The sequence below is a fragment of the Aspergillus stella-maris genome, assembly GCF_047715825.1.
Source record: "Aspergillus stella-maris strain CBS 113639 unplaced genomic scaffold BDV14scaffold_4, whole genome shotgun sequence".
Taxonomy (NCBI): Eukaryota; Fungi; Ascomycota; class Eurotiomycetes; order Eurotiales; family Aspergillaceae; genus Aspergillus; species Aspergillus stella-maris.
In genome coordinates this window covers 778688-802783 of record NW_027396798.1, presented here as the reverse complement: position 1 = coordinate 802783, position 24096 = coordinate 778688, and the positions used below count along the sequence as shown (strand labels likewise).

The 24096-nt window shown below is 52.1% G+C and overlaps 8 protein-coding genes across 8 annotated transcripts; 3 read left to right on the top strand and 5 right to left on the bottom strand.

The window, feature by feature from the left end:
* Positions 1-303: 303 nt before the first annotated feature.
* On the top strand, positions 304-2454 carry BDV14DRAFT_165246 (TMEM165/GDT1 family protein). The gene is made up of 3 exons (XM_073767317.1): positions 304-1254; positions 1325-2213; positions 2270-2454. Exons 1-3 carry the CDS (start codon positions 655-657, stop codon positions 2341-2343), a joined length of 1563 nt encoding a protein of 520 aa, XP_073632742.1. The 5' UTR covers positions 304-654; the 3' UTR covers positions 2344-2454.
* A 1126-nt stretch (positions 2455-3580) lies between these two features.
* Positions 3581-6394, top strand: BDV14DRAFT_87644 (uncharacterized protein). Its single transcript, XM_073777764.1, has 3 exons — positions 3581-4787; positions 4844-5953; positions 6020-6394. Exons 1-3 carry the CDS (start codon positions 3697-3699, stop codon positions 6120-6122), a joined length of 2304 nt encoding a protein of 767 aa, XP_073632741.1. The 5' UTR covers positions 3581-3696; the 3' UTR covers positions 6123-6394.
* BDV14DRAFT_87645 (uncharacterized protein) lies at positions 6395-7528 on the bottom strand. Its single transcript, XM_073777765.1, has one exon. It carries the CDS (start codon positions 7404-7406, stop codon positions 6666-6668), a length of 741 nt encoding a protein of 246 aa, XP_073632740.1. The 5' UTR covers positions 7407-7528; the 3' UTR covers positions 6395-6665.
* Positions 7529-9031: 1503 nt separating this feature from the next.
* Positions 9032-10484, bottom strand: BDV14DRAFT_187223 (NAD(P)H-dependent flavin oxidoreductase; the record flags this gene model as incomplete). Its single annotated transcript, XM_073770924.1, has 9 exons — positions 9032-9298; positions 9354-9492; positions 9541-9664; positions 9712-9731; positions 9848-10074; positions 10132-10206; positions 10261-10304; positions 10353-10376; positions 10424-10484. 9 exons carry the CDS (start codon positions 10482-10484, stop codon positions 9032-9034), a joined length of 981 nt encoding a protein of 326 aa, XP_073632739.1.
* A 454-nt stretch (positions 10485-10938) lies between these two features.
* On the top strand, positions 10939-12820 carry cps1 (Gly-Xaa carboxypeptidase; the record flags this gene model as incomplete). The annotated part of the gene is made up of 2 exons (XM_073772351.1): positions 10939-12724; positions 12774-12820. 2 exons carry the CDS (start codon positions 10939-10941, stop codon positions 12818-12820), a joined length of 1833 nt encoding a protein of 610 aa, XP_073632738.1.
* A 285-nt stretch (positions 12821-13105) lies between these two features.
* On the bottom strand, positions 13106-15528 carry gta1 (glutaminase GtaA; the record flags this gene model as incomplete). Its single annotated transcript, XM_073775757.1, has 8 exons — positions 13106-13172; positions 13223-13358; positions 13406-13549; positions 13601-13797; positions 13850-14433; positions 14482-14921; positions 14978-15270; positions 15335-15528. 8 exons carry the CDS (start codon positions 15526-15528, stop codon positions 13106-13108), a joined length of 2055 nt encoding a protein of 684 aa, XP_073632737.1.
* Positions 15529-17631: 2103 nt separating this feature from the next.
* On the bottom strand, positions 17632-20680 carry anxc4 (annexin ANXC4). Its single transcript, XM_073777762.1, has 2 exons — positions 18066-20680; positions 17632-17980 (listed from the first exon to the last, which is right to left on the bottom strand). Exons 1-2 carry the CDS (start codon positions 20256-20258, stop codon positions 17663-17665), a joined length of 2511 nt encoding a protein of 836 aa, XP_073632736.1. The 5' UTR covers positions 20259-20680; the 3' UTR covers positions 17632-17662.
* Positions 20681-21668: 988 nt separating this feature from the next.
* On the bottom strand, positions 21669-23893 carry aspE (septin). Its single transcript, XM_073777763.1, has 2 exons — positions 22922-23893; positions 21669-22873 (listed from the first exon to the last, which is right to left on the bottom strand). Exons 1-2 carry the CDS (start codon positions 23440-23442, stop codon positions 21757-21759), a joined length of 1638 nt encoding a protein of 545 aa, XP_073632735.1. The 5' UTR covers positions 23443-23893; the 3' UTR covers positions 21669-21756.
* Positions 23894-24096: the final 203 nt, after the last annotated feature.

The following is a 24096-nucleotide window of genomic DNA, read 5'->3' as shown; positions in this document are numbered from 1 at the left end:
AACGGGCTCCGTCGACAAAGTTCTTGCTCAGGTGATGGGAGGGGCTAGAGTGCAACCCCTCAACGATGTAGGGGTGTGGGGGATAGACTGCTTTTGGGTATACCAGCACCACAGTCAGCTATAGGAATCTGCATCCCCATTGCGGCTCTTCGGTATAGCATCTGGGATAGTATTCCATGGTTGTGGCCAAAGTAATCAGAGGCTGGATGATTGGATCAGTGGTAGTACTGCAAGCGGCAGGGGCGCACGTGACGAGTATGTTGCCCCTTTGCGGCCGGAAGACGCAGCGACCAGCGTCCAGCCCAGTCATCACTCTTTGCATAGGTTTTCCTTTCCACCTCCTTTTTCAGCTCAATTCTTCTTGTTTTTCTTTCTTTGGCCTGCGGGTTCATGATTGAATTTCTTACCATCCACCGGCCTCCTTATATACATTAATACTCGCTCCTTATCTTTCGTCCGCTACATGCCATCGTGGCCAAGTCCTTGAGAACACTTGTCGATCCTCGATTTTATCTAAGCCAGCGATCGGACTTTGATTCCTCCTGACGCCTTTATAATTCTAATATCACTTTCGGGTGTTCGATTCTTTGCATCAACGTCGCTTTTTACGGTTCCCTCATTCTATACAGACCGCATTCTACCTCCGTTGTAATAATGAAGCTCCGCATTTCTCCGTCCGTTATTCTCCTCCTGCTGCCGGCGATCACGTCCGCGCTCGCAGACCAGGCCTCGAGTTATGATACGAAAGACATATATGCTGGGGCCCGTGACACTACTGGGACAAAATCAGGCGTTGCGGATATTGACGAATTCTCCGCCAAGTCCTCTAAGGGGACGCAGGACGCCCCTGTTGACGGCAAGGATGGTAGACCCCATGCTGGCCCGTGGGTAGAGACGAGCGCGGAGCGGGATCGCAAAAGCTCTGGTGTGGCATCTGTGGAGGAACAGATTGGACAAGACACAAAGTCTACAGGCCACTTGGATTTCAATGGGAAGCCGATCCCTTACTCGAACGACGGTGTCATGGATGACCGCAACAGGGCGGCCCCTAAAGCAGGAACCCGGGGTACAGAAGATGGTGTCTCTGCAAAGTCAACAGATTACACCTATGCCAGCGATAAATCTCCGGACAGTCCCAAGGCGGCACCTCCGCTGCCGCACAGTGAAGAACAGAAGCTTCCGACTGCGGGCGAGGACAGCAGCGCGAAGGACACCAAGGGCTCCAGTACTGACTCTACTCTCGGTGTACTCGAGGTAAATACTCCAGCTGCGATTTCCTTTCCTGCGCTTCCAAGCATGTTGGCTAACTTTTCAAATCAAAAAGAAACCCGCAGATCTGCCGAACAAACCTCACGACATCTCACTGCCCAAATCGCCCTCTACCACGAAACCAAGCCCGGTCGGTCTCGAGAAAGATGGCTCCTCAGCTACGCTCGGCGATGCTCTTCCAGAGGGTGAGCGCGATGCTTTCCACTCCCTCCTCTTCTCTTTTACTATGATCGTCGTTTCCGAGATTGGTGATAAGACATTCCTCGTGGCTGCTCTGATGGCAATGCGGCACCCGCGCCTCCTCGTCTTCTCTGCAGCTTTCTCCGCGTTGATCGGCATGACTGTGCTCTCCGCCGTTCTGGGTCATGCTGTTCCCACGTTGATTCCCAAGCAATTTACAAAGTTCTTGGCAGCCGTGTTGTTCTTCGTCTTCGGTGCCAAGATGTTGAAAGAAGGACGCGAGATGTCACCTGATGAGGGCGTAGGTGAGGAGATGAGAGAAGTAGAACAGGAGCTGGAAGAGAAAGAGCAGGAGCAGCTCCGCATGGGCCGCCGCCGTTCCTCTGTAACACCCCACGCTTTGGAATCCGGACGCCTGGGACGCAAGCCTCGCTCATCTGGAAACCGTCTTCCTTCTCCTCCTGAGAGCTTATCTTCGTCTTCTTCTCGCGGATCATCTCCTCGCCCCAGTCAACGATGGAACGATCTTCTTTCAGGCGTGAACAATTTGTTCTCCCTCCTTCTCAGCCCCGCCTGGGTGCAGACATTCGTCATGACCTTCCTTGGTGAATGGGGCGACCGTAGCCAGATTGCCACCATCGCGATGGCCGCAGGACAAGACTACTGGTTTGTCACGGTCGGCGCCATCACTGGGCACGGTCTGTGCACGGCGGCGGCGGTCATTGGCGGTAGTGCTATTGCTGGTAAGGTCAGCATGCGCGTCGGTATGTATTCCAACCAATAATTCTTTCATGTAAGACTATAGCTAACTCAAATCTAGTGACCCTCGGTGGTGCTGTGGCTTTCTTGGTTTTCGGTGCCATCTATCTGATCGAAGCGTTGTTTCAGGGCTGATCGACATGATATATCTCACTTGTACCTTATCGAGTAGACACCTTAATGTAGAATATGGGAACGAAATCTACTGCATTTTGAAGACTGTCAAATATAATGCCTAATATCCACAATGATTGTAATCTGGGCTTCGATTCTTCTACTCAAGTTTAATTTACAGCTAGTCAGTAGTCAGTCTGTGAGAGTCTGCGAAGGTACGACGACATCGCGGCTGCGAAATTTCCACGAGCTGCCCTCCTTATGCGGTCACACTGAAAGTAATCTCCATATATACAATTATTTCCGTCAATGTCCGACGAGCATCACAATTGTAAGCATCAAATGCTGTTTTTAGACACTTCATTGTTCTTGTTGGCTGAAAATCCGGGGTAATACATTACGTAATCGGGTGGTAGAAACCCCAACCCTAGAGATTGAAATCATGAATTATCGGCCCGTGAATTGTCAAGCCATGAATTATTGAACCGTAACTTATCGGACCTTAATCTGAAGAGCCAGGGCTTTCCAAAAAGCCCGCGATTTTGATTTTTGATCCAATAGAGAAGTGTATATCCCTCATTCTTACGACTAATCTTTGTAACCCTATCCCTAACCCCAACCCTAATAGCATACCCTGGCTATTTCGATCCCCCGACGAAAAAGCGGCTCAGGTTGCCAAGACCTCCCAACACGACCAACTTAGCCAGCCGCCCCTTTTCCTTTTTCCTTCCTAATTTTCCTTTCGACTTGTCTTCTTTAACTCTCGACTTTCATCAACCGCGAAGGGCTTCCTAACTTTCTATCGCGGTAGCATCTAAGTTCGCCGAAACACAGTGACTTTTCGATCTATACCTCTATATACAGCGTCCCCCGCCTTTTTACTACTGCCTACACCATGATGCGACCTGCGCGGTCGGGGTCGCGGACGCGGCAGGAGCTTATTTCCAAGCTGCAGTCGCCTGTTCGCAGGCGCGTCACTAGGAGTCAGAGTCGAGACATTGAGGAGCCTCAGACGAACGGAAATGACTCGAGAGGTAATAATATTGGTGGTCGCAAAGAGCAAAGTAAGGGTACGTGAAGCTTTGTTTACGCGATCCGCTCGTGTCCCGGTCGGGTGTATTGCGGCCTCAGGCATAAACATTGGCCCCTCCACATTTCGGTCACTAATTTTCCACTTCCTTCGTTCTTATTTACATGTCTTTTCATAATCTGACATGAGCAGCTCTTCCGCCTGTTATAGAAATTCGGACTCCACAGAAGCCGAGCGCTCGTTATGGAAGTTTAGCTATCGTCCTAGAGTCTCCTGAGGATGTCGCGAACATTTCGGGTACAACCATTTTACCCTCGGAGCCAGAGTCGGAGCTGGATCCTGAGATGATGCTTGAGGCACTTCCTGATCTTCAGAGGACAGGCAAAAACGTGCTTGATTTTCTCGCACCTACCACTGCCAGTCCGGCGCAGATTGTCAATAAAGCCAAGCTGCTCAGTGATCCCAAAAATACCCAGAGCAAACGCCTACGTCGCTTGATAGGGAACCTTAATCGAGACATTGGTTTCTTTGGCAACGAAACATATATTGATACCGTGAGTCTTGGTCGCAGGTTCACCGCTGTCATCGCGGGCAAGCGCGGACAATTCAACGACTGGAGCCCCGATCCTATCATTCAATCAGCCAACTGTGCGCGCTTTGCTCTGGAAGTACTCTTGGCTGGTAATAGCCTCAACTCCCAGAGGCAAGCTATTCGGAGTGTTGAGAAGCTGTTTCCCTTGCCTTTCCTGACTGGTCTGGTCGGCAGTGGGCAAGAGAAAAGCCCCGGTGAAAGCGCTTTGGAGAAAGAGACTTTTGATCTCGCTCTGGAAATTCGCAAGCAGTCTCTGATCATGCTATTGGACAACAAGCAGAATGACCCAACCTTCAACGCCAAGAATGCCGTCAAGATGTGTTTTTTCACGGGGCTATCCCGCAAATCGCCTCCGCGAGGATTCAGCCTCCCCAGTTTTGGAGGCCTAGATGGACCCCTTCCACCGCGGTATCAGGATACTATTCAAAATGTCTACGATGAAATTCTTTTATCAGAAGAAGATGGGGTATTTGACGTCGAGGAATTGAGAAGCTCGTATCTATGGAAACGATTTGTTTTGCAGGCAGCGAATTGGCTCCGCAAGAGGAGCGAGGAAATCCAGGCGGAGCTGGAAACTCGGATGAGCGCGCAAGATGCTCATGATGCTTACTTTGCTTCAAAACACCCCAGCTTCGCTAGCACTTTGGAAGGCTCAGAGGCGGAACCTAGTAGAAATGTGGAAGAAGATGAGTCAGAGGTCTCACAACAAAGCATTGAGCAGGACGAGGACGTCGAGGAGGAGACCAATGCCCCTCTAGAGCTGGAGCCGCAACAGTCGGAGCTGCAACATCCTGAACCGGCAGCCAGCCGCAAGGACACAGAGCGAAGACGATCTTCTAAGCCGTAAGTCACTCCCCTCTAACCAATTCCTTTTGTGACGCCATCTAACCCTCGTATAGCTCTTATTTAAATCATTCTGCAATTAGAAGCCTTGAACAAAGGCGGGAGCGTTTACGCTCCGGGCCTGAGCCGACAGATAAACGCCGACAGTCTAACATCGGACCAGCCTCACGAACTGAGAACAGCCAGCCTGAATCCGATCGCCGTGAGACTATCTCAGCACTGCCCTCGAGTCGCACCGACCGGCAGACCGCACCTCGTGAGAACCCACCCTCGTTCGAAGGCGCATCCCTTACGCTAGTGGCGGATGATCCGGCTTTACTGCTCAATGAAGATTCCCAGCTTGCTATCGGCGATGAGAGCACACAAATAGAGAGGTCTCATAGCCCTCCTACAATTCCTAGAAGCACAGCGCCTTGGCATCGAAACACCGCCAGTGCTGAACGAAGTGCGGAACATGAGACGCCGAGCCAACGGCTTCGGCCAACTGATCAACTACCGTCAATCCAAGAGATGATGGCTTTAACCAGGAACAAAAGACCCGCGCTGTTAGCTGCTGGTTCAAGTCGGGCTGCTGCTGCACGATTCATTGACCGTCAACGGCATGCTGAGCGGATATCGCCAATCCGGGACAGTGATTCACTGAGCGCTGCTAGTCGTGTTGAAGAGCGTACTTCTCGAAAACGCACTCGTCCACCATCTGATAGCGAGTCCGAAGGTGGTGATATTTTCGACTACGATAGTCGTGAAGTCCATGTTGATCGTAGAAGAGCGGAGAAGCCAGCACAGGCGCAGTCAAAAAGCAAGAGACAGCGGGTGGAAGAGCCAGAGACACCGGACTTGGAATCTTATGGCAGCGAAAGCGATGGAGTAGAAGAACCCGCGCCTGAGCCTGCGCGTCCTCGCCCAGCGGCTCAAAGAAGACGGCCTGCTGCCATCGAGCCTACCCCGTCGACTCCGTCGACCTATAAATATGTCGGCAAACGAGCATGGTCAGAGGCAGAAGACAACAGGCTCCATCGCTTAATGCGCGAGCACGGTCCCTCCTGGGCTACCCTGGTCAGACAGAATACGCTTCAGCCGGCAAGAGAAGGCGAAATACGGATCGAGGGTCGCGACCAAGTTGCCTTTAAGGATCGTGCGAGGAATATGAAGATTGCTTGCTATCGGTAAGTATCCATCTTCACATCTTTCGTCTATTATACAAAATTTCTTACCAACTGATCATCTCATAGGGATGGACTACCAATTCCTCCTTACCTAGCCCCCGTCACCATGAAGGCAGCCGATTACAAAATGCTTGAGGGGCGTGGGATTGTGATCCGCCGGGATCAATGAGATTTTTGGATTATGACGAGAAAGATCAAGGTGCATTGGATCACGATTTCTGCTTAGTCCTTTGGGTTTTGGTTCCGCTTTTGTGTATATTTGGTATAGCCGTGATACCCAGCCTTATCGGCTTTATGGTCTACTCTATAATTAGGTCCCTCATTGTCTATATCTCGCGCTCTCATGAGCAATACTTCATTCTATACAAATGGCAAACGATTGTGGTATCTTGATAATAAAAACTGCCGTGCTACCTAATTGCTAAACAGGTAGGGTGATACATAAGAGGATATAGAAGAATGTAAAATGTAGATAGAAGAAGTGCCCGCTCAGAAGTCAGGACTGACCCTATGTCCATGCCCGATCTGCCCTGGTATCGAGATCGTCCAGCGATGTCGAGGTTAAACTCGGCCCTGGCCTAGCAAGGAGCTGTACATGATAGAAGTAGAAGTAGAAGTGAAACTCTGCGATGTCGTCCTTCGTTCTTTGAACCGGCACTGACGGTTGATCGCGGTGTTATGGCTTCCATGACATAAAAGGGTTGCTAGTTGTCTAGAAGAGACCAACGACCATGGAGAGCAGGACGGCGCTGAGCATGGACACGGGGCTTCCGAGCATAGCGACGGCAGCGTCATCCGTTGGCTCTGGAGACGCAGCGTCACCGGAGGCAGACTCGGTAGTTGAGGCCTCGTTGTCGCTGGAGGAGCCAGAGCCGGAACCAGAGCCGGAGGTCGAGTCGGAGTCAGAGCCCTGGCTGACTGTGGCGGTGGCAACGGCAGTAGACATGGAAGGGCCACCGGTGCCAGTTGCGATGCCAGAGCCGGTGGGATCAGAGTCAAGGGCAGTCAGAATGCCGGTAGGGACGGACGTCGAGGTCTCTGTGGCGATCTCTGTGCCCTGGACTATGGTGGGACTGGCGCTAGAGGTCTCGGGGGCAGAGTCAGAGTCAGAGGTCGTCGCGGCGGCGGTGGTAGTAGCACTAGCTGTGACTGGGTCGCCGGCTGCTGCAACAGGGTCACCGGCAGCGGCCTCGGGCTGCGAGTCAGAGTCTGAAGTTGGTTCGGAGTCATCGGTGGATGAGGTGCGAGTAGCCTGGACGGGAGCACCGACGCCAGCTTCAACGCCGGTTTCAGTAGAGGCGGAGTTGACGCTATAGGGAGACTCCGGGGACGAGTCACCGGCTGTGAGGATATCGAGGCTCTCTGCTAGGTCTGTTTGGGCAGGGTCTTGGGGAGCAGCGAGGGCGAGGGGCGCGAGAAGAGCGAGTGGGACGAGAGACTTGGAAAGATGCATTTTGCTTGTATAGATTTGATTTGATAGGATAAGGAGTGAGTAAGGTTTGTAAGGAATGACTGAACGAGGTACTGAACTTGCAGATACTCGGTATGAGGAAAGCTTCAAAGAAAGAACGAATGCAAGACTGAAACAGAAGTTCAGTTTCAAGCGTCAGGGTCGCTCATGTGCGAGGCGAGAAGTAGCAGTTTAATAGTGGACCAAATTTTCAGGAACAGACTTTGAGGGTCAGAAGGGAGATCCATGAGAAGGGCATCAGCCAAGGGACCCGACCCCTTGGAAACGGGGAGCAATGAAATCTATCGCAGCCTGAAACACAAGCGATATGCCGATCAGGAAAAGGTTCTCCAGATGGTTCGTCCGGGCCCACCATGTTCCACCTTTCTCGAAGCCGTTTCGGGCTGCACCCTCTGCTCGCTTATGGGGCGTTGGACTTTGCGCTGGGTCCCGTTGATGCTGAATGGTGGCTTGGGCGCTCATGATGTCAGGATCGCTGCACTATTGAATCTGTCAAACAAGGAGGAACCGAGGGAAGATCGATAGCGATGCGCCTTGCATAGCTCTGGTTTGTCCATGGCTCAGGCCTGTCAGCTGTTGGTATTCCAAATGAATAGCCTCTGGTGCCTTGGAGGGATATCCTTGGGTGGGCTGAAGATTGAGAAAAGTTCTTTAAGACAAGTGGAGGAACCTAAGAAGGAGAGTCTGCAGAGCCAGGGGTCATCTCCGCTGCAGTCACGGGATTCCCACCTTCTTTATTCATTCATTCAGTCCGTTCGCTTCTCAACTTCGACTAGGATCTCCTCCACAAAGGTCTAATCACAGTGCAACACATTCACCCTCTCGATCAGCTGGGCAGTCAGCACTGTCTGATCCAATTCTGCTTGCTAACTTGATTATCCCCTGTCTCTTCGAGCATACTGTGCCAGACACCAACCGTCCGCTCCGATCGTCCGAAGTAAAATAACGGGAAGCACGCAAATACAATTCGATCCACAATAATGACCAGCGGTCAACAATTCGCTCATGGCAGACGCGTGCACCCGTTATTACAGGCTCAAGCTCGACAGGCTACGCTGAGTACAAGGGGGTGTCAGGAGAAGCAGCCTCCCGGCTCACTTCAAGGCTCAGCAGCATTCGGCTGAGCTCTGGTGTCACCACTGTTGCACAATCTCATCATTGCATTACTACAATGATCTCCCTCATCGATGACGTCGTCTTGGCTCAGGCACAAAACGCGTTATCCGGGGAATTAATGCGGTTTATTATGAGCCGTCTCAGGAATATGATCGGCCGCCACGAGTGCAGATCTTGGGGGCAGATCAAACTCACGAAAAGTTGGGCCGACCCGGTGCAACTCCTGAGTCAGGAGTCCTGGTCGGACTTTTGCTCGGAGGCCTAAAGACAATACCTGGAGTATTGAAAGTCCGGGAGCTTGATTATTAGAGCAGGTTGCTGGGCTCGAATGCAATCGGCCTGTTAAATGATCATGGTCTTCAGCGGAACAACAGACTCCTAGCATTTCACTTCAGCTATTCAAAGCATAATTATCAAGAAAACTAACGGTCACAAGGGATAGATCTATCATGGTACATCTACTAAATCAACCCGGAACAGAACGAGACCGCTTAAAGATTGGGCCGGCTGGTATACAGACTGCTAGCCTTTGACAGAGACTCAACCGCTTCACGCTCGATGGTTCGAGCAAGGTCCTCGCATGTCGGGATGGATTTGATTAATCCGGCAGCGAGTCCAACAGACCAGACCCCTGCATTGATGTCTCCCGTCTCGTACACGCCTCGGCCTCGGGCACCAGACATAAGATGTGCCACTTCTTGAAATTGTGGCTCCAGCTTGCTGTTTTCTATTTTGTGGACCTCCAAAGTGACCTCATTCTACCACAAAATTAGCACGGTTTCAGAATTAAAAAGCAAGAGTTCCTCAACTTGCCCTAGCCAAGCGCGTGGTATTGCGGAACTTTCGCAAAACAAGGATTGTGCCGTTCTCATCCATCTTGACGATTGCCGCCTTTACATTCTGGTGGATAGGAGACTCAACGGTGCACATCCAGCGAGTCCCCATGTTGATACTATATCCGTTAGCCCATTTCTGTGAGTATCAGCACGCTTGACTATACCCCTGAGCTCCAATGACAAGAGCCATGGCCAGCCCCTTTCCGTCGCAGAATCCGCCAGATGCCAGGAACGGGATCTTCAACTCTTGAGCACATCTTCCTAGAAGGATCATAGATGTCGTATCATCTACCGTTGTCAGTTTCTTGGGTTCCACCAGTCCCTGGAGTACGTACATTCGCCTCCATGACCAGCGCTACACGGATCCTAGGTTAGCGGTTCTTCTGATGTCTTGACCAGCGAAATATCATACCATTCAATGCTGCGGTATTGTCAGTATAGTACCTTGATCCCGAGAATAAGCAAACCCACCCGTCAATAGAGATGCAGTCAACACCCTTAGCCTGCGCTTTTAGCGCATGACCGAGGGACACACACTTGTGGATGACAATGACCCCGTTGCTCTTCAAGTACTTGAGGATAGGCTCTGGGTTTCCAGCAGTCTCAACTATCTTGATGCCTTCTTCGACGGCCGCCTTAGCATAAGCCAGATAATCGGGAGCATTCATAGCCGGAAGCATTGTGATGTTCACGCCGAACTAAAGCCCATGCAAGATCAGTCTTCAAACTTCTCGTCCTAACCGCGGGCTAGATACCGGTTTATCAGTCATGCTTCGACAACGACGAATCTCATCCCGGAGGGCCTCTGGTGACGGTTGAGTGAGGGCTGTCTATCCGCGGTGTCAATGGGTTATCATTCTCCGAAGACATCTGAGATAAGGTACCAAGAACCCAAGCCCACCAGCATTCGCAACAGCGGATGTCATTTCTTCTCCAAATCAGCGGATAGTATTTATTTTTCCCCCAGCAGGCTTACCAGCGCGGCCAACCCACATCATTCCTGCGAAGTTAGATTGTCTTCATGCCAGTTCGCGATAGGGCTCCTACCTCCTTGAACGATGGGGACCTTGATCCCGAGCGTTTCCGTCAACCATGTCTTGAACGGCATTTTGAGAACAAATTGTCCTGGTTACTGCAAGATGAAAGTTCTTACATTGAAGAGCAGTGGGCGATTTGGGGATTGTAGCAAGGCCGGATACTTATTGGGAGGAGCCGAACCGACAAGCCGCGGTCCAACTCCCCCAATCGCTCCTCCGCATGACAGCTCAATCCTGGGCAAGCTAGCAAGCTCATGAGTCATGTGCTTGGTGAACTCAGAGCTTTATGAAGACCGGCAGTCTCTCCTCGCAATCTAGACTTCGATATCTAGACTTTTCAGCCATAGGATAATCGGCGTGATTTGCATTGCCTTTATCTACAGCGTTGCACTCGCCTAGTCGCAATGGCAACAGCTACCCCAACTCTGACCCCACACGGTCTCTCCCCCTTCCATCGCCTTTCCTCTCTCTCCTCTTCTTCTCGCAACTCAAGACCGCTGTCACCATTATCATCAGGCTGGGAACATGCGGTCCACAGCCCTTCCGCTTGCGATCGGCTTTGGCCTCCTTGCTCACGTTGAAGCATTGACGGTCCCATCTTCCCCGCAGCAAGTCCTCGGCATTCCAACTGCTGAGAAAGAGACCTGCCCGCTCCCTCCAAAAATCGTCCTAAACGACATCGACCTCTTCCCATCCCTTCGTTATCTTCAAGATGAATCAATGCTTCAGCGTCAGGTCACCCGCCTTTCCAAGGCCGTTCAAGTCCCAACTCAAATCTGGGATTCCATGACGGACTCTGACGACGAAAGATTCGCGCCTTTCGTTGACTTCCATCAGCTTCTTGCCGAGCTCTTTCCTCTTATGTATGTCGTGCAATATGCTTATCGCTCCTTCCAATTCGCGCCGCCCCTCATGACGTCCCTCATTATTTCCTTCTTTCGCGCTCTTCCATCCGCCAATAATGCTAACCAGGAAAGTCACTCCAAAGCCAAAATCGAACATGTCAACCGCTTCAACCTGATAATAACACTTGACCCCTCACCTGAAACTGCTTCGAAGAGAAAGCCTCTACTGTTCACTGCTCACCAGGACGTGGTTCCGATTGTCGACGCTTCAGACTGGACGCATCCTCCCTTCTCTGGATACTTTGATGGCGAATTTCTGTGGGGCAGAGGCAGTAGCGACTGCAAGAATGGCCTTATCGGTCTGCTGTCTGTTGTTGAAGACCTCTTGAGCCAGGACTGGGTGCCATCGCGACCTGTGGTACTGGCATTTGGATTCGATGAGGAGGCCCAAGGGAACATTGGCGCTGCTCGAATCGCACCGGTCTTGGATGAGAGGTATGGCAAGAACGGGGTCGAATTCGTCTTTGATGAGGGTGGCGAAGGCCTTACAACCCTTCGATCCTCTTCGGGCGAAGACGAGAACGTGATTTACGCGCTCCCGGACGTCGGCGAGAAGGGTGCCGTCACTGTCGTCCTCACTCTCTCCGTCCCCGGCGGCCACAGTTCTGTCCCACCAAAGCATACCGGAGTCGGTATCATGTCGGAGATTATTTACAAGCTCGAGAACACTGAGCTGGATATTTTTGAACCAACATTAGGTTCCGAGCATCCTTCTCGGAAAGTGTATGAGTGCCAGGTGCGCCACTCCCCGGACTATGTGGAAGATTGGCTCTCCACCGTGCTTGACTGGGACGATCAGAGAGCAGCAGCCAATGCGATTGCCGAATCTCGAGGGGAGCATGTTCGATTCAATTTCCAGTCGTCTCAGGCTGCAGACATATTCAATGGAGGTGTCAAGAGCAATGCTCTTCCCGAGAAGATTACGGCCGTCGTGAATTATCGCGTTGCGTTACATCAAACCCCGAAGATGGTGCAAGACCGAGCTGAGAAGATTCTTGGACCCATCGTCGAGAAATTCAATCTCACTTTGTCGGGTTTCTCGGACACCGATGACAATGGGGCTGCTGCTACGGGGGGGAGCAGCGGTCGACTTGCTCTATCCGTAATGGGACATCCTCTCGAACCTGCACCCGTCAGTCCCACCAACATCGACACAAGCCCTGTCTGGGCTCGATTCGCTGGTGTCACCCGCTCCGTCTTTGAGTCCGTGCCTAGCCTTGAAGGCAAGACAGTCGTTGTTGGCGGGGACATCACGACTGGCAACACTGATACCAGGCTCTACTGGAACCTGTCACCAAATATCTACCGTTGGAGTCCGGCGCGCGAAGGTCGTGCTCTCAATATCCACACTGTTGACGAGAGAATCGGCATTGATGCCCATCTCGAGGCGATGATGCTGTACTACGGTAAGTAATTCCCCCTATATCGTACGGCGCGAGTAGCTAAGTGGCACAGATTTGATCCGCGCTTTCGATTCATGGGACAACCCTGAAGAAACCTAGGCCATAGGGATTGAATGTGAAACCGACGCTGCACCAAGATATGGTAGTAACATAGCATAGTCGAGCTCAGTACTATATGCAGTGCATGGCATGAAGGCGAGTATCCTACATATGGCTGGTATAAGACACATGTTCGATATGTTCGCAATTGTAACGAGCTAATATCACGCTACCAAAGTATATACGTCGACACTATTCACTGGACCGCTTAAGTCATATCGATAATGTAGAGAATTTGGGTATTGACGACCATCGTCGAACCATATATTACCTTACGCGACTCCGTCAAAGGATCAACAAGGCAAAAGCTCCTCCCATGACAGGCCGAGCGATGAAATGTATTTGGGGGTAGCTGGTCAAGTCAGTCTGGCGTCCCTGGTTTGATAACAGATAACAACTTACTCTCCAGTAACAGTATCATAAAGATCCGTAAGAGCACGGTTAGTTGGCGTCTGGTTAATCCACTCAGCAATGAGTCGAATGAACATGTCCCGGGTCGTCGTCGATGCAACGGCCGCGCTGAAGAGCTCCCAGTCGCCTAGGAAGTGTCAGTTCTGCTCTAGGGAGGAGTTGATAGACACATACTCTTGGTGTACACATGCCGGGTATCTAGTGGCACACCGAATTGGTTCTGGATTGTTGGGTAGAAGTTGCTTTGCATGTCGTACACGGATTGCGGAACTAGGTTGAGACCTAGCTCACGGTCGGCGTACAGGTTGTAGAGAAGGCCTTTGCCCAGATGTCAGTAAATAGTCGAGCAGATAATTTGAGGATACACACCATGGGAGTCGTCCTCTCCATAAGACAGCGTCGTATGGGATCCGTTCTGTGAAGTCCCCAAGCTCTGCCATCTTGTGATATAATCATGAGCATAGTTTGTGAGATTCGAGGCATCGGCGGAATTATCAGTCAGGTTGGCGATCACTGACATGGCCTCAATTCCGATGATACCCTTGAGGGCAAGGTTGGTCTGGTTCCTAAAGTGCTGTTAGATGACTAGACAAACATGTATAAGCAGACAGAGCTTACGCCAACGGCCCCGCGAAATCATCAGTAGATATCTGATTTGCAGGATAAAGCGCGTCGTCAATCAGATAGTTTGTCCATTGCCTTAGCAGCGGCCAGTGCCTCGAGAGGTACGACGTGTCATTCGCCTTTTGTGCGTATGCGAGGGCCATAATCACCATGTTCCCACACTCCTCAAGCGGCATTGGCTCGTCATTTCCATCAGGGTGACCTGTCGCATTAGGATAGTGAGCGCCGATATCGTGCATTGCATAGGTATTTGGGTAGTTGCCAGACTCTTGAATCTCAAAGTGAGGCCGCATGACGAACTTTAGGAGATCCGGATTGGTGTATAAGAAGACAGGATGAGCAGGGAAAAACACGTCCACTGTGTTCATGTTGCCATTGGAGGATATTTCTTTCATGAATAGATAAGGGTTGTCCGCAGGACCACACAGCTGAGTTGCCGCAAAAGCCTGACGAATGCTGAGAGATGTTATGGTAAGGTAGTTCTGACCAGCGGCGGCTATGGAATCTTGCGTGACTCGGTCGTCAAGGTCGGTCGAGATAGAATTGGATTCTTGATAGTCATGGTGGAAGAAGTCGAGCTACAAAAATCAGTTTCATCAGAGAGTTGGGTGCAAACAAAGACTCACGGCATCCAAAGCAGTGTTGAAGTAGCTTGTCCATAAGGAAGACACGGGTGAGAGGGTGTTGGATTGGCCTGCGTACTGAATTGCTTGAGGCTGCGCCAGGCCGATTGAAAATAGAGCTCTCGCGGATTCGGTAGACCCAAGATCATGAGAAAAGCCGAATACCGGCCAATTGTCAGAGATGGCCCTGTAGTTGGCATCGTTGTTGTTGGTCAGCCTTCCATTGCTCGCAAAAGCGCCTCGAACATCAACATCAGGTCCAGCCTGATAGGTCATGTCCGAGCTGCTGTCGGTTGCCCAGTACCAGTCCCCCCACTCAGCCTGATCCTTCTGCTCCGAGAAGAGAAGCGGCGTTTGGCGATGGACCTTGTGATAGGCGACACCTCCATTTGTGACACCATAGTCCCATTGTGCAATGGCAGAGCGGTTGCCAGACACCCATTCTAGAATACAGTTAGAAGCGGTACTGATTATACCAAGATGCAAGCGCATATCTCACCAGCTGATATGTCGGCGTACACCTGGACATTGTGGGACTCGCCATCGAGTGAGGTGACACTCACATCGAGATACGAGAACACAAGCGATTGTCGTCGGAGATCGTTTGGTGTGATTGGTGAGAGAAAAGTCACCTTCATCTCCACAAGGTCGCCAATTTGCATAGTAAAGATGCTTTTTGTCGATGTGTATTCGTACGCAGTCTGGTTTACTGTCACCGAACCCGGAATGCCCATCCACGTATAAACTTGGCCATCGACGCGAATCAATCCAGCCCATCCATTTATCTGGCCTCTAAGAGGAAAGAGGATAGCTCAGCTTCTGTGACTAAAAGCAAGTCTAAATTTGTGACACTTACTCCCAAAAGGTTGGCCACTCTCCTGCTAGATAGCCCCCATTGCCGCCATCGCCTCCAGCGGACAGCCAGGTACTCAGGTACGGTGACTTCACCGCAAGGGGCAAGGCTGGAGGCCGAGCGGGTGAGAATGTCGACGCGGCATCAGTAAGAAGAGCCAGGGACGCGCACAGGAGGCCCAGTGGAAGGAGATGCATTGTTATTCGAACAGCTGATTCTCAGCCGCAAAGCACCATCCTTTATCGGGAGCAGTTGACAAGAGCAAGATATCAGGAGAACAACAACAGTGACAAATAATGGAGCAATAATGTGGTCCCCAGGAATGGACAGTGGAATGCTAGGCACCATTGTAGGGCGGCCAGATCTTGCATTCCACGCGGGTGAAGGAATCTTTATAGCAGTCTAGGGCCCGATAGCCAGTATTTGAGCATGTGGAAATTTTTCTAGACTTTCGAGTCCTCGAGGAGAGTATCTGAACATGTGTATAATGCTGTCAAACATCGTCGCCTGATTTGATCATCCTATCTGCACAAGCTCATGCGGTCGATACCATAAACAACAACAGTGGCCAATGGATCGGGTAGGGTGAGGACAAAAAAGGATCACTGTGGGGATAGATGCGTTTAGTCCGGACTCCGAGGTAGGTCTGCTTCTAATGTCGATAGTCAATCATTAATGAGTATTTGTTATTTTTTACTCCACTGCCCGTTGCAGAGTGGTTGGGATTGGGACTGACCGGTGGAATATCTCAACACAGCGCAAGCCTATGGCAGGCACTATGATAGCGCCAAGCTTTGCCTGTGGAAGTGAGGTTGGACTAAGAATAGAGCGCATGTCTGTTATGCTGTCAGCAGTTCCGGTTGCCTTGGCTGACATGGTTAGAGGACATACCCAGGGACACTCGGAGGGTAAGGACTCATCTCCAGCAAGACGGTCTAATGAAGGGTGAGATCTCATGATGATGTAGAGGAGTTAAGAAGAAGAAAGAGGAAGGTGCGGCAGAGCCGAGTTGGGCCATGAGATTGACAGCGCTCAAACAGGAAGGTGAACGGCCAGGATCATTCATCTCTCCTTCTCCTCTTCTCTCACTCAACCAACACGCCTCCACACCTCTTCCCCATACTCATCAACGCCACATTATGTACGAGTCAAAATGACTATACCATCATGCTAGCATCATGTGAAACAGTGCGGCCAACATTCATTCCATAAAATTGTCGGCCCTCATTCTCCTTGGGCGGTTTCGCGCCCCAACGGGCTTTTCAACCAACCAACTAACCAAATGATTGGATCGCAGGTTGGCTGGGTAAGTGTCCGTGCCTGTAGATCAATCATGGGTTGTGTGACCTTGTTCCAGGATTCGAAGTAAGTGAGAACCCCGAGATTTACCCCTCACAACTGGATCACAGGACGTGGATACTGATGGGTTCCGTGGCAGAGCTGTGCATGACCCGTGTCCAGCCAAGCATCATGCTATCTAACAAGCGTCGCCCACCGCAAAGTCTTGTCATGGCTTGTCGATATTCGGGCGCGATTCTCCCCACAGATCACACACAGGTGGGGAAGTCATTTGACAACGTGGGTATAGCCAGAGACTCTGAGCCTCTGCTCGAGCATATTCGAAAAGAACGCCGACGACCGCGGTTACAGATTTCGCCTGCGCTGGCTTATGACTGTCACCGCAGGTGATGGTTCTGCTTACCTGCTTTTTTCCATGCAGGTACGGGCTTATCGCGCAACTCAGCCTGTACTGACGCCCAAGGTTCCGAGGCATTGCATTGTGATACTCATGGCAGAACAAACCAGGTCTTGCTTACACGGCAAGAATCAGAGCCTCCGAAGTCTAACTCAGATTATGCTTTGGCGTTTTCGAGGATTATGAATGCGCTCTGAACCGTCTCGGGTCAGCTAGTACGACTGTCCTCGGCGTGATACACGGGTTATTTCATAATGTCGCCCCCCTGGCTTGGATGCATCCCCGTTGACAGCTCGACAGGGATGGATGGAGGACAATACCTTGCTTCGACGTCCAGATTGCAACCTGGCCCTTAGAAATCTCGTCGTGCTAGTCGCAGACGGGCCTGAAATAACGTTGGATTTGTCCATGGTTCCTACCAGGATAATTGAGGAGCTTATCCTGCTATACAGAGTCATTCATGCCGTTAGAAATCATCTTTTCAATTCGTCAAATAATATCAGAGTCAGTAACAGAAATCGGAGAGTCATAAAGCACATATCCAAGGCATATTCCAAAGTCAAACACAACTAAGCCGCCCGAAAGATCATAAGCAAGCACATCCAATCCAAACCGCCAGCTGAAATTCTGACTCCTTAATTCTTCGCACTAGCAGCATGCGTCTTCGAACTCTGCGCCAACTGAATACAAAACTCCCCCCACTCAGTTCCTCCCGTCGTCGGCAAAATCTCCTCCGCAATAGCCTCCTCCAGCCTCTCCCCATACCTTCTCCGGAACTCACTCTTGACATTCTCAAGGTGCCTCGGCTCCCAGTGTAACCTGACGAGTCGGGAGATGAGTAACTCGGACCTTTCACGTCCGGAGCGTGACTCCCTGAGAGCTTGGTGCAGAAGAAGCGCGTCACGCATAGGTCTGTTTATAGCGCCGTTGAGGATATGTGCGAGGGTTTCGCCCTAGATATTCGTTAGTATTGTTCCCAACTCAAATCAGAGGGCAAAGAAAGGTGGAGGGGAAGGGGAAGGGGAAGGGTATACATACAACAAGATTCTGACTTTTAGCAATCATCTCCCTAGCAAAATTCCGTCCGTACCCCTTCTCATAAGCCCGCAACACCTCTCTGAGATGCGCATCGCTCCTCCGAACAATAATATAGATCATCGCCGTCTCGCCACCATTCCTCGAGACCAGCGCCGCATGCAAAGCCTGCACATCGCGGTGCACGAGCTCCGTGTTGACGGGGTCCCGCTCAGATTGTCGCCCCTCCTCAAGGGCGAGAAGGACAGCCGTGCGGAATTTATCAGCCTTCAGCTCGGCCTTCATGCATTTCTCAAGAGAGTCGCTGTACCGACTATCCTTGAAGCATTCTTTAATCTCACGGAGTTCGCCGTTACTTCGGCCGAACAGCGACTCGATGAGGAGTTCGCGGCGCGAGGAACCGGATTGGTAGTAGCAGTTGGCCCAGAAGGCCTCGGATTCCCAGCGCCCCAGAGCGGTAGCGTATGCTACTTTGCCTAGGGAGCTATTGCCCAGTTTCACGCGGATGTGTTTGGCGAGGTTCACGCCCTTCCCGTGGATTTTTACATGCTTCTTGTATTCCTTGCGGAGATCGAGCATTTCATGGTTCGTTAGATGAGGGAGGACCTGGATGAGGGTCTTGGTGTCTATGTTGATTGCGTGAGAGAGGGCGTCGCGCAGGGCGAGGGCGTCGTCTGTGGCGTCGTAGAAGGAGACTTTGCGGCGGCTGCTGGATGGGGAGATCATGAGGAGGGAGTCTGGGGCGCCGCTGAAAGAGCTCTTTGAGTCGGTGCGGTCGTGCCTGATGCGGCTACTGCTGCGCCTGTGGCGGTCGCCTTTGGGTTCCTTGAGACCTTCGTCCTTGGATGATGATTTCTTGGATTTGCGGCGTCGGCGGCGCTCGCTGTCCGAGCTGTGGTCTAGGGGTTCGAGGTCGGAGATGTCGTCGTCTCGCGGAGCGATGAGGATTGGTGATGGCATAGGTGAAATGCTTTGATATGTTCCCTTGTATGCTTCTAGCAGGGGGCTAGCTGGGGGTGGAGCGTTGGGATCGTGGGGTGCAGTTGAGACGCTTAGACTGTTACTGTGAGAGCGACCAGAAGGTCGACTTCCCGGGGTAATCTCGATATACTGTCTCTCGGGACCACTTGTGGCAGTAGCTGAGTACTGAGGCGCTGTAGTATATCTTACTCCACCGTATTGGCTCTCTTTTGGCTTGGAAGGCGCCGCATATGTGGTTGAGGTAGCGGGCTTCGAGGAGTACCGCACGTTAGGGTCAACCTGCGCATACTGGTAAGCCGGTGGGTGTGCGTAGAGCTTTGGATCTCCTGAGGGGGTGTGCTGGTGGCTCGCAGTGGTGACCGGCGGAGCATACTGAGCAGATGACACAGGTGCGGCGTACTGAGCAGCATACGGGTTCTTCATGGCGTCGGATGGGCTCACATACTGCGTAGTCGGCGGCGGCGGCGCTGTGGTCGCAGAGGGGAACGCACCGGGCATAGAGTCTCCCGCCTGCGAACTTGGAGGTACAAAGCCTGGCTTCTCACAGTCTGGGACAGGTGCCCAAGCTGATGACGAGGTGGGAGGAGGTCCAGAAGTGTATGGTGGTGCATACTTTGAGTAGCCGCTCACTGCCTCCGCACTGGCTCTGGGTGTGGTGCCAGGGTGCAGCGCTCCAGTCATGACCGGCTTCTGCCCAGGAGGCCCCGAGACACTGGTATTGCTGCTTTTGTACCCATAATATCCACGCTCCCGACCTCGATGGTCATCTCCGTAAGCCAGATCATCGTCTGAATCAGAGTATATGTCATCATCCGAGTATGTGTCGAACTGCCCAGACTTCCGCTGCGGCGGCTGAGAGTACCGCTGGCTACCCCGCCTCGTCACGCCGCCATCGTCCCCGGAATCAGAATGGTAGTAGTGATCGCGGTCGGGTCGGGCACGAGTATACGAATCTTTCGCTCGACGAGTAGTCGACTCATGCTCAGAGTCAGAGTTGTCGTAGCGGGATGTCTTGCGGTAGCCGCGCAGCGGACTGGCGCCGCGACTTCTGGACCTGGTGCGCGCTTTGTCGTCGCTGGGTTCAGCGGAGAGGTAGGTTTTGCTGCTCCTAGTGGGCTCCATACGAGGGTCGCGAGACGTGGAACGATCGCGGGTTCGACCGCTGGGAGACTTGGACCGGCCGCGCGACCGTGGGTCATTGACCTGGAGAGACATGGTAGCGTTGTATCCGAACCAGAGAGAGAGTCGCGATAAGAGCAGTGAGTCCAGGTAAAAGTGCGCAGAGACTACCCCACAAAACAGAAGCAGACTGTAGACAGAGCTGCGTACGCTGTCCTACAGTGTTGTAGCGGGGTACTTGATTGCAATGCGCACAAACACTGCAGCAAGCGAAACGGAGGGGCGAAAAGGGAAGATGAAGAAGGATTGCAAAAGAAGAAAAGAAGAAGGATGGCGTCTAAACCACTACTAACCCGGAGGAGGGGAACTTGGGAAAGGGAAGCGCGCGATCTCCGGTCCCTTGACTGATTGACTGATCTTGTTTGATCTGGCTGATCTGATCGTCCTTCAGCTGAGGCAGACTCGCGATTTCGCCTTCTCTCCAACAGCAGCAGCAACATCAATTAGTCAACCAACCCTTCCCCCAGGCAGTTGAAACCGCAACATTTCTCCCATAATCTCGCCACCCTCTTCAAGACTTCAACCATTTGGAGCCGCATCCGGAGCTATCATCACAGGGAATCTACTGCAGGTGAGCATCTAGCCCCACGCCCTAGGTCGCCTGAACTGCGATGAATGGTCCAGCCTGAGGTTAGCACCCACTGCGTCACAGCAAAACAGCGAACCTCAAGTCCAGCTGAATGGTCCGACCAGTGCTAGCCTCTCGTATCTCTTCAGCCGGCGCCTGCATGCAAATTCCAACGAACCACTCACCTCTGCCCCAAGCCAGGCTTGCATCTGCCGATCAACTCCATTGGCCGCTTCTCACAATGGGCGGGTGATTGCAGTTTCAGGATTCTGAATGCTGAAGTGGGCGCTTCCACAAAGCCAATTTACAATGGTTGCTACGTGTCAAGCGCTTTGCCCTAGAATGCAAGAAGTAGACGCGGTATGTCTTGGACAAGGCAGCTGATGTGGATTGAAGTAGTAAATCGAAGCGAAGCAAGGAATGGGAAGCGACCAAGGGTAAGCCTGTATGAAGCATTTTGATTGCCACTGGGTTACACAAAATAAGACGTAAGTCGGTTCAAAGACACTGAGACATTGCAGCGACATCCGAAATAAACAGAAAGTGGTATAATAAACATAAACAGCGTAGGGGTAGATTGTACAGTGGGGGCTCAAACGAGTCCGAATCAGAAAGAAATTCAGTGGCCAGGCAGTAAAACGCATCCAAAGGCTTCGTAGGCTAAGACAATCTTGGAAGGTACCAGACTCTGCCCCCCGCCGCCATTGCATGCAACGTTTTGATTCTGCAGGCGTCTCATTTTGACAAGTCGAGCACGCATCAGCGACCGCTGCAGGACGGTTGCTTGGCATCCAGGGCCCTTATCAAACAAGTAGTAAGATGTCTCGGCGCAGAATCCGGGCAAGTGGCATCAGTTTTGGCTGGGAGGATCAGAAGTCCGAGAGAAAAGTAAAAAGGAAGAAGTAATCAAGGGAAGAGGGTGCCGAGTGGGCGGAGTGACGAGCACCAAGGTTGTGAGATCAACGATTACCGATTACGGCGTGTAAAGTCAGGGCCTGTCCTGCCGCTGTAACTCTTGGGTGCAGCAGCAGCAGCAGCAGCTATGGTATCGTGACGGTTGAGACGGCTGGTCCTCCAGCGCTCATACCATATCACACGGCTAGCCTCGCGCAGCTCAGAGCGCCAGTCGCTGAACACAGAGTCCTTGAGCTTGAGGAAGTCGCAGTGCTCGGGGTCGTAGGGGTCAGCGAAACCCCAGGGAAACTTGCGTCCAATGGGTCCTTCGCTTTCAAGAGAGTATTTGTCGGGAGATAAGACCGAGAAGGGGAGCAGGGGAACGACGTCCTTGGAGGCACCGTCGCTACGCTGTGAGGGGGATCCAGGGGCCTTTGGCTCGGTCTGTTCGTTGTCACCCTTTACAGCATCAGCCGGTGCTTCTTCAGCCTTGGGGGTTTCGCCGTCAGCTTCCTCGTCTTCTTCTTCTCCTTCCGATGAGGTGTAATCCTCCTGGTCTTCAAGAGTAAGGATCTCCAGGGGGTCAATGTTGGCCTTCTTCAAGCTGGCCCATACTGCTTTCCTGAGGTAGGCCATGTGCGCGGTGGTGATTGTGTCTGCTTTGCTAATCACAGGGACAACAGTGGTCTTGCCGATAACTGTTCGCAGAACTTGGAGGTCGAAATTCTCATCCAAAACCCCTAGAATGCTCGAATCAGATGCCCTTGGAGTACCCTGAGCAGCCCGCTCCGCGACTGCGATGTTCTCATCCAATCGGGATGGGTCGAGAATCAAAAAGGTACAGTGGATGTGTGTATCGCGAGCACCGGGCGAACGGACGACTTTCATCTCCTCGCTCAGCGTCTCTTCGAATTTGCTCTCCAGGAAACCAGTAACACCACGCAGCTGGATATCAACAACGTTCTTCTCGAGGCCCACAGAGTCCCAGAGGGTCAGACCCACACGTTCTCCATCGATCTCAGTCTCCAGATAGTGGGAAGTGTATCCTTCACTGGCGGGGTTGTGGCTGTCGTATTCTACTTCGTCCGGGAAGCGAGAGGGGTGCTTATGCGGGGGCAAGGCCAGAGACTTGCGGAGAAATTGGAGGAATGAGGTCTTTCCTGAGTTTCGCGCACCGATAACAAGGACGCTATATGATATCAGCACACTTGTTGGCAACTTCAACTGTTTCACTCACTTGTAGGGCGTAGGGTCCTTGCGTCGGCGCAGCCTCCGCGGGTTGTTGACAGTGCTGACATAGCTGCTTGCGTAGCTATACCGGCCCCGATGGGTCATGCTCTCGGTACGGGCGTAAGGGTCATTGTCGGGAGAAACAGGAGTACTCATTGCGCTATGGGAGGCACGAGGTTGGCTGGAAGGTGAGAGAGGGCTGGCGACTTCAGGGACATGGTCGCGTTTTTCCTCGCCGCCAAAGGTTTCAATGACCGGGGGCGGCGCCAGGTCGGGAAGGCGCGGGGGTTGTTTCGGCTGGGCCTCCCGCTGGCGTCTTAGCTCCTCTTCCATCTGAGCTTTGGACATCTTCTTGCCGCGATTCTTGCCGCCGATAGGTTCAGTTGATTTTGAGCGGCGGAGGAATCCCAAGGATGAGGAGGTTCTGCGATCCTTGGCCTGGGAGTGACCATTTTCCGTGGGAATGGGAGGAGCGTCAATAGGAGGTTGGCCCCGACCCGGGGTCCGGGGTCGTGTTGCAGTCGCCATAGTTTAGGTAAGTAAACACTGAAGTCTGTAACACGAAGGGTTTCTAGTTCCAAGTGGGGTCTCTGTGAATGAGTGATGTCTCAGATATACATTCGTCGCAAATGAGAGGTATATTTAGCTGCAACAGATCACTGATTGCGCCAGGGCTTACCGGCTGTATCGTTGCCCTGCTTTTGAGCGAAGACTTACTGTCGCAATTTGAACGAGATTTCGTGCGGTTGAAGCGACTGTGTTGGCGCAATCGAGGATCCGAGAAGAGAAGATACCTTGAGAGTCAATCCCAAGGGAGCAGAGGCTATCTAATCGACACTTCACGAGTCCAGCAAGCGGTTGCCGAATTGAACCTGTGCTTTCAGAGAAGACGGGGACGAGCGCAAGAAAGAATGTTGGACGGGGGATCCTTGCGACGTGCTTGCGACCTATTCTCCTTTTTCCTGGGCGAAAATTGCAGGGACAGAGAAAGGAAATTGCCTGCTCACAGCGTCCGGCTGATGCGGCGCATAGACGTGAGGGAGAACGGTACAACAGGAAGGAAAAGAAGGAATGGATGGAGGGAAAGGAGGGGAAAGAAGAGATGGAATTGGAAGAGAAATGAAACGAAAGGATGACGGGCAAGAATGAAGATCGACCAGTGAGGAGGGAGAAGTCGTCGAT

What these genes read in the sequence shown, in the direction of transcription:
- BDV14DRAFT_165246 (XM_073767317.1), top strand. Translation starts at nt 655, where the DNA reads ATGAAGCTCCGCATTTCTCCGTCCGTTATTCTCCTCCTGCTGCCGGCG. An exon ending in CTACTCTCGGTGTACTCGAG is followed by an intron (nt 1,255 to 1,324) that starts GTAAATACTCCA and finishes CAAATCAAAAAG; the next exon opens with AAACCCGCAGATCTGCCGAA. An exon ending in TAAGGTCAGCATGCGCGTCG is followed by an intron (nt 2,214 to 2,269) that starts GTATGTATTCCA and finishes ACTCAAATCTAG; the next exon opens with TGACCCTCGGTGGTGCTGTG.
- BDV14DRAFT_87644 (XM_073777764.1), top strand. Translation starts at nt 3,697, where the DNA reads ATGATGCTTGAGGCACTTCCTGATCTTCAGAGGACAGGCAAAAACGTG. An exon ending in CGAAGACGATCTTCTAAGCC is followed by an intron (nt 4,788 to 4,843) that starts GTAAGTCACTCC and finishes ACCCTCGTATAG; the next exon opens with CTCTTATTTAAATCATTCTG. An exon ending in ATGAAGATTGCTTGCTATCG is followed by an intron (nt 5,954 to 6,019) that starts GTAAGTATCCAT and finishes ATCATCTCATAG; the next exon opens with GGATGGACTACCAATTCCTC.
- BDV14DRAFT_87645 (XM_073777765.1), bottom strand. Translation starts at nt 7,406, where the DNA reads ATGCATCTTTCCAAGTCTCTCGTCCCACTCGCTCTTCTCGCGCCCCTC.
- anxc4 (XM_073777762.1), bottom strand. Translation starts at nt 20,258, where the DNA reads ATGTCTCTCCAGGTCAATGACCCACGGTCGCGCGGCCGGTCCAAGTCT. An exon ending in CTAAAAGTCAGAATCTTGTT is followed by an intron (nt 17,981 to 18,065) that starts GTATGTATACCC and finishes ACGAATATCTAG; the next exon opens with GGCGAAACCCTCGCACATAT.
- aspE (XM_073777763.1), bottom strand. Translation starts at nt 23,442, where the DNA reads ATGGCGACTGCAACACGACCCCGGACCCCGGGTCGGGGCCAACCTCCT. An exon ending in AAGGACCCTACGCCCTACAA is followed by an intron (nt 22,874 to 22,921) that starts GTGAGTGAAACA and finishes GATATCATATAG; the next exon opens with CGTCCTTGTTATCGGTGCGC.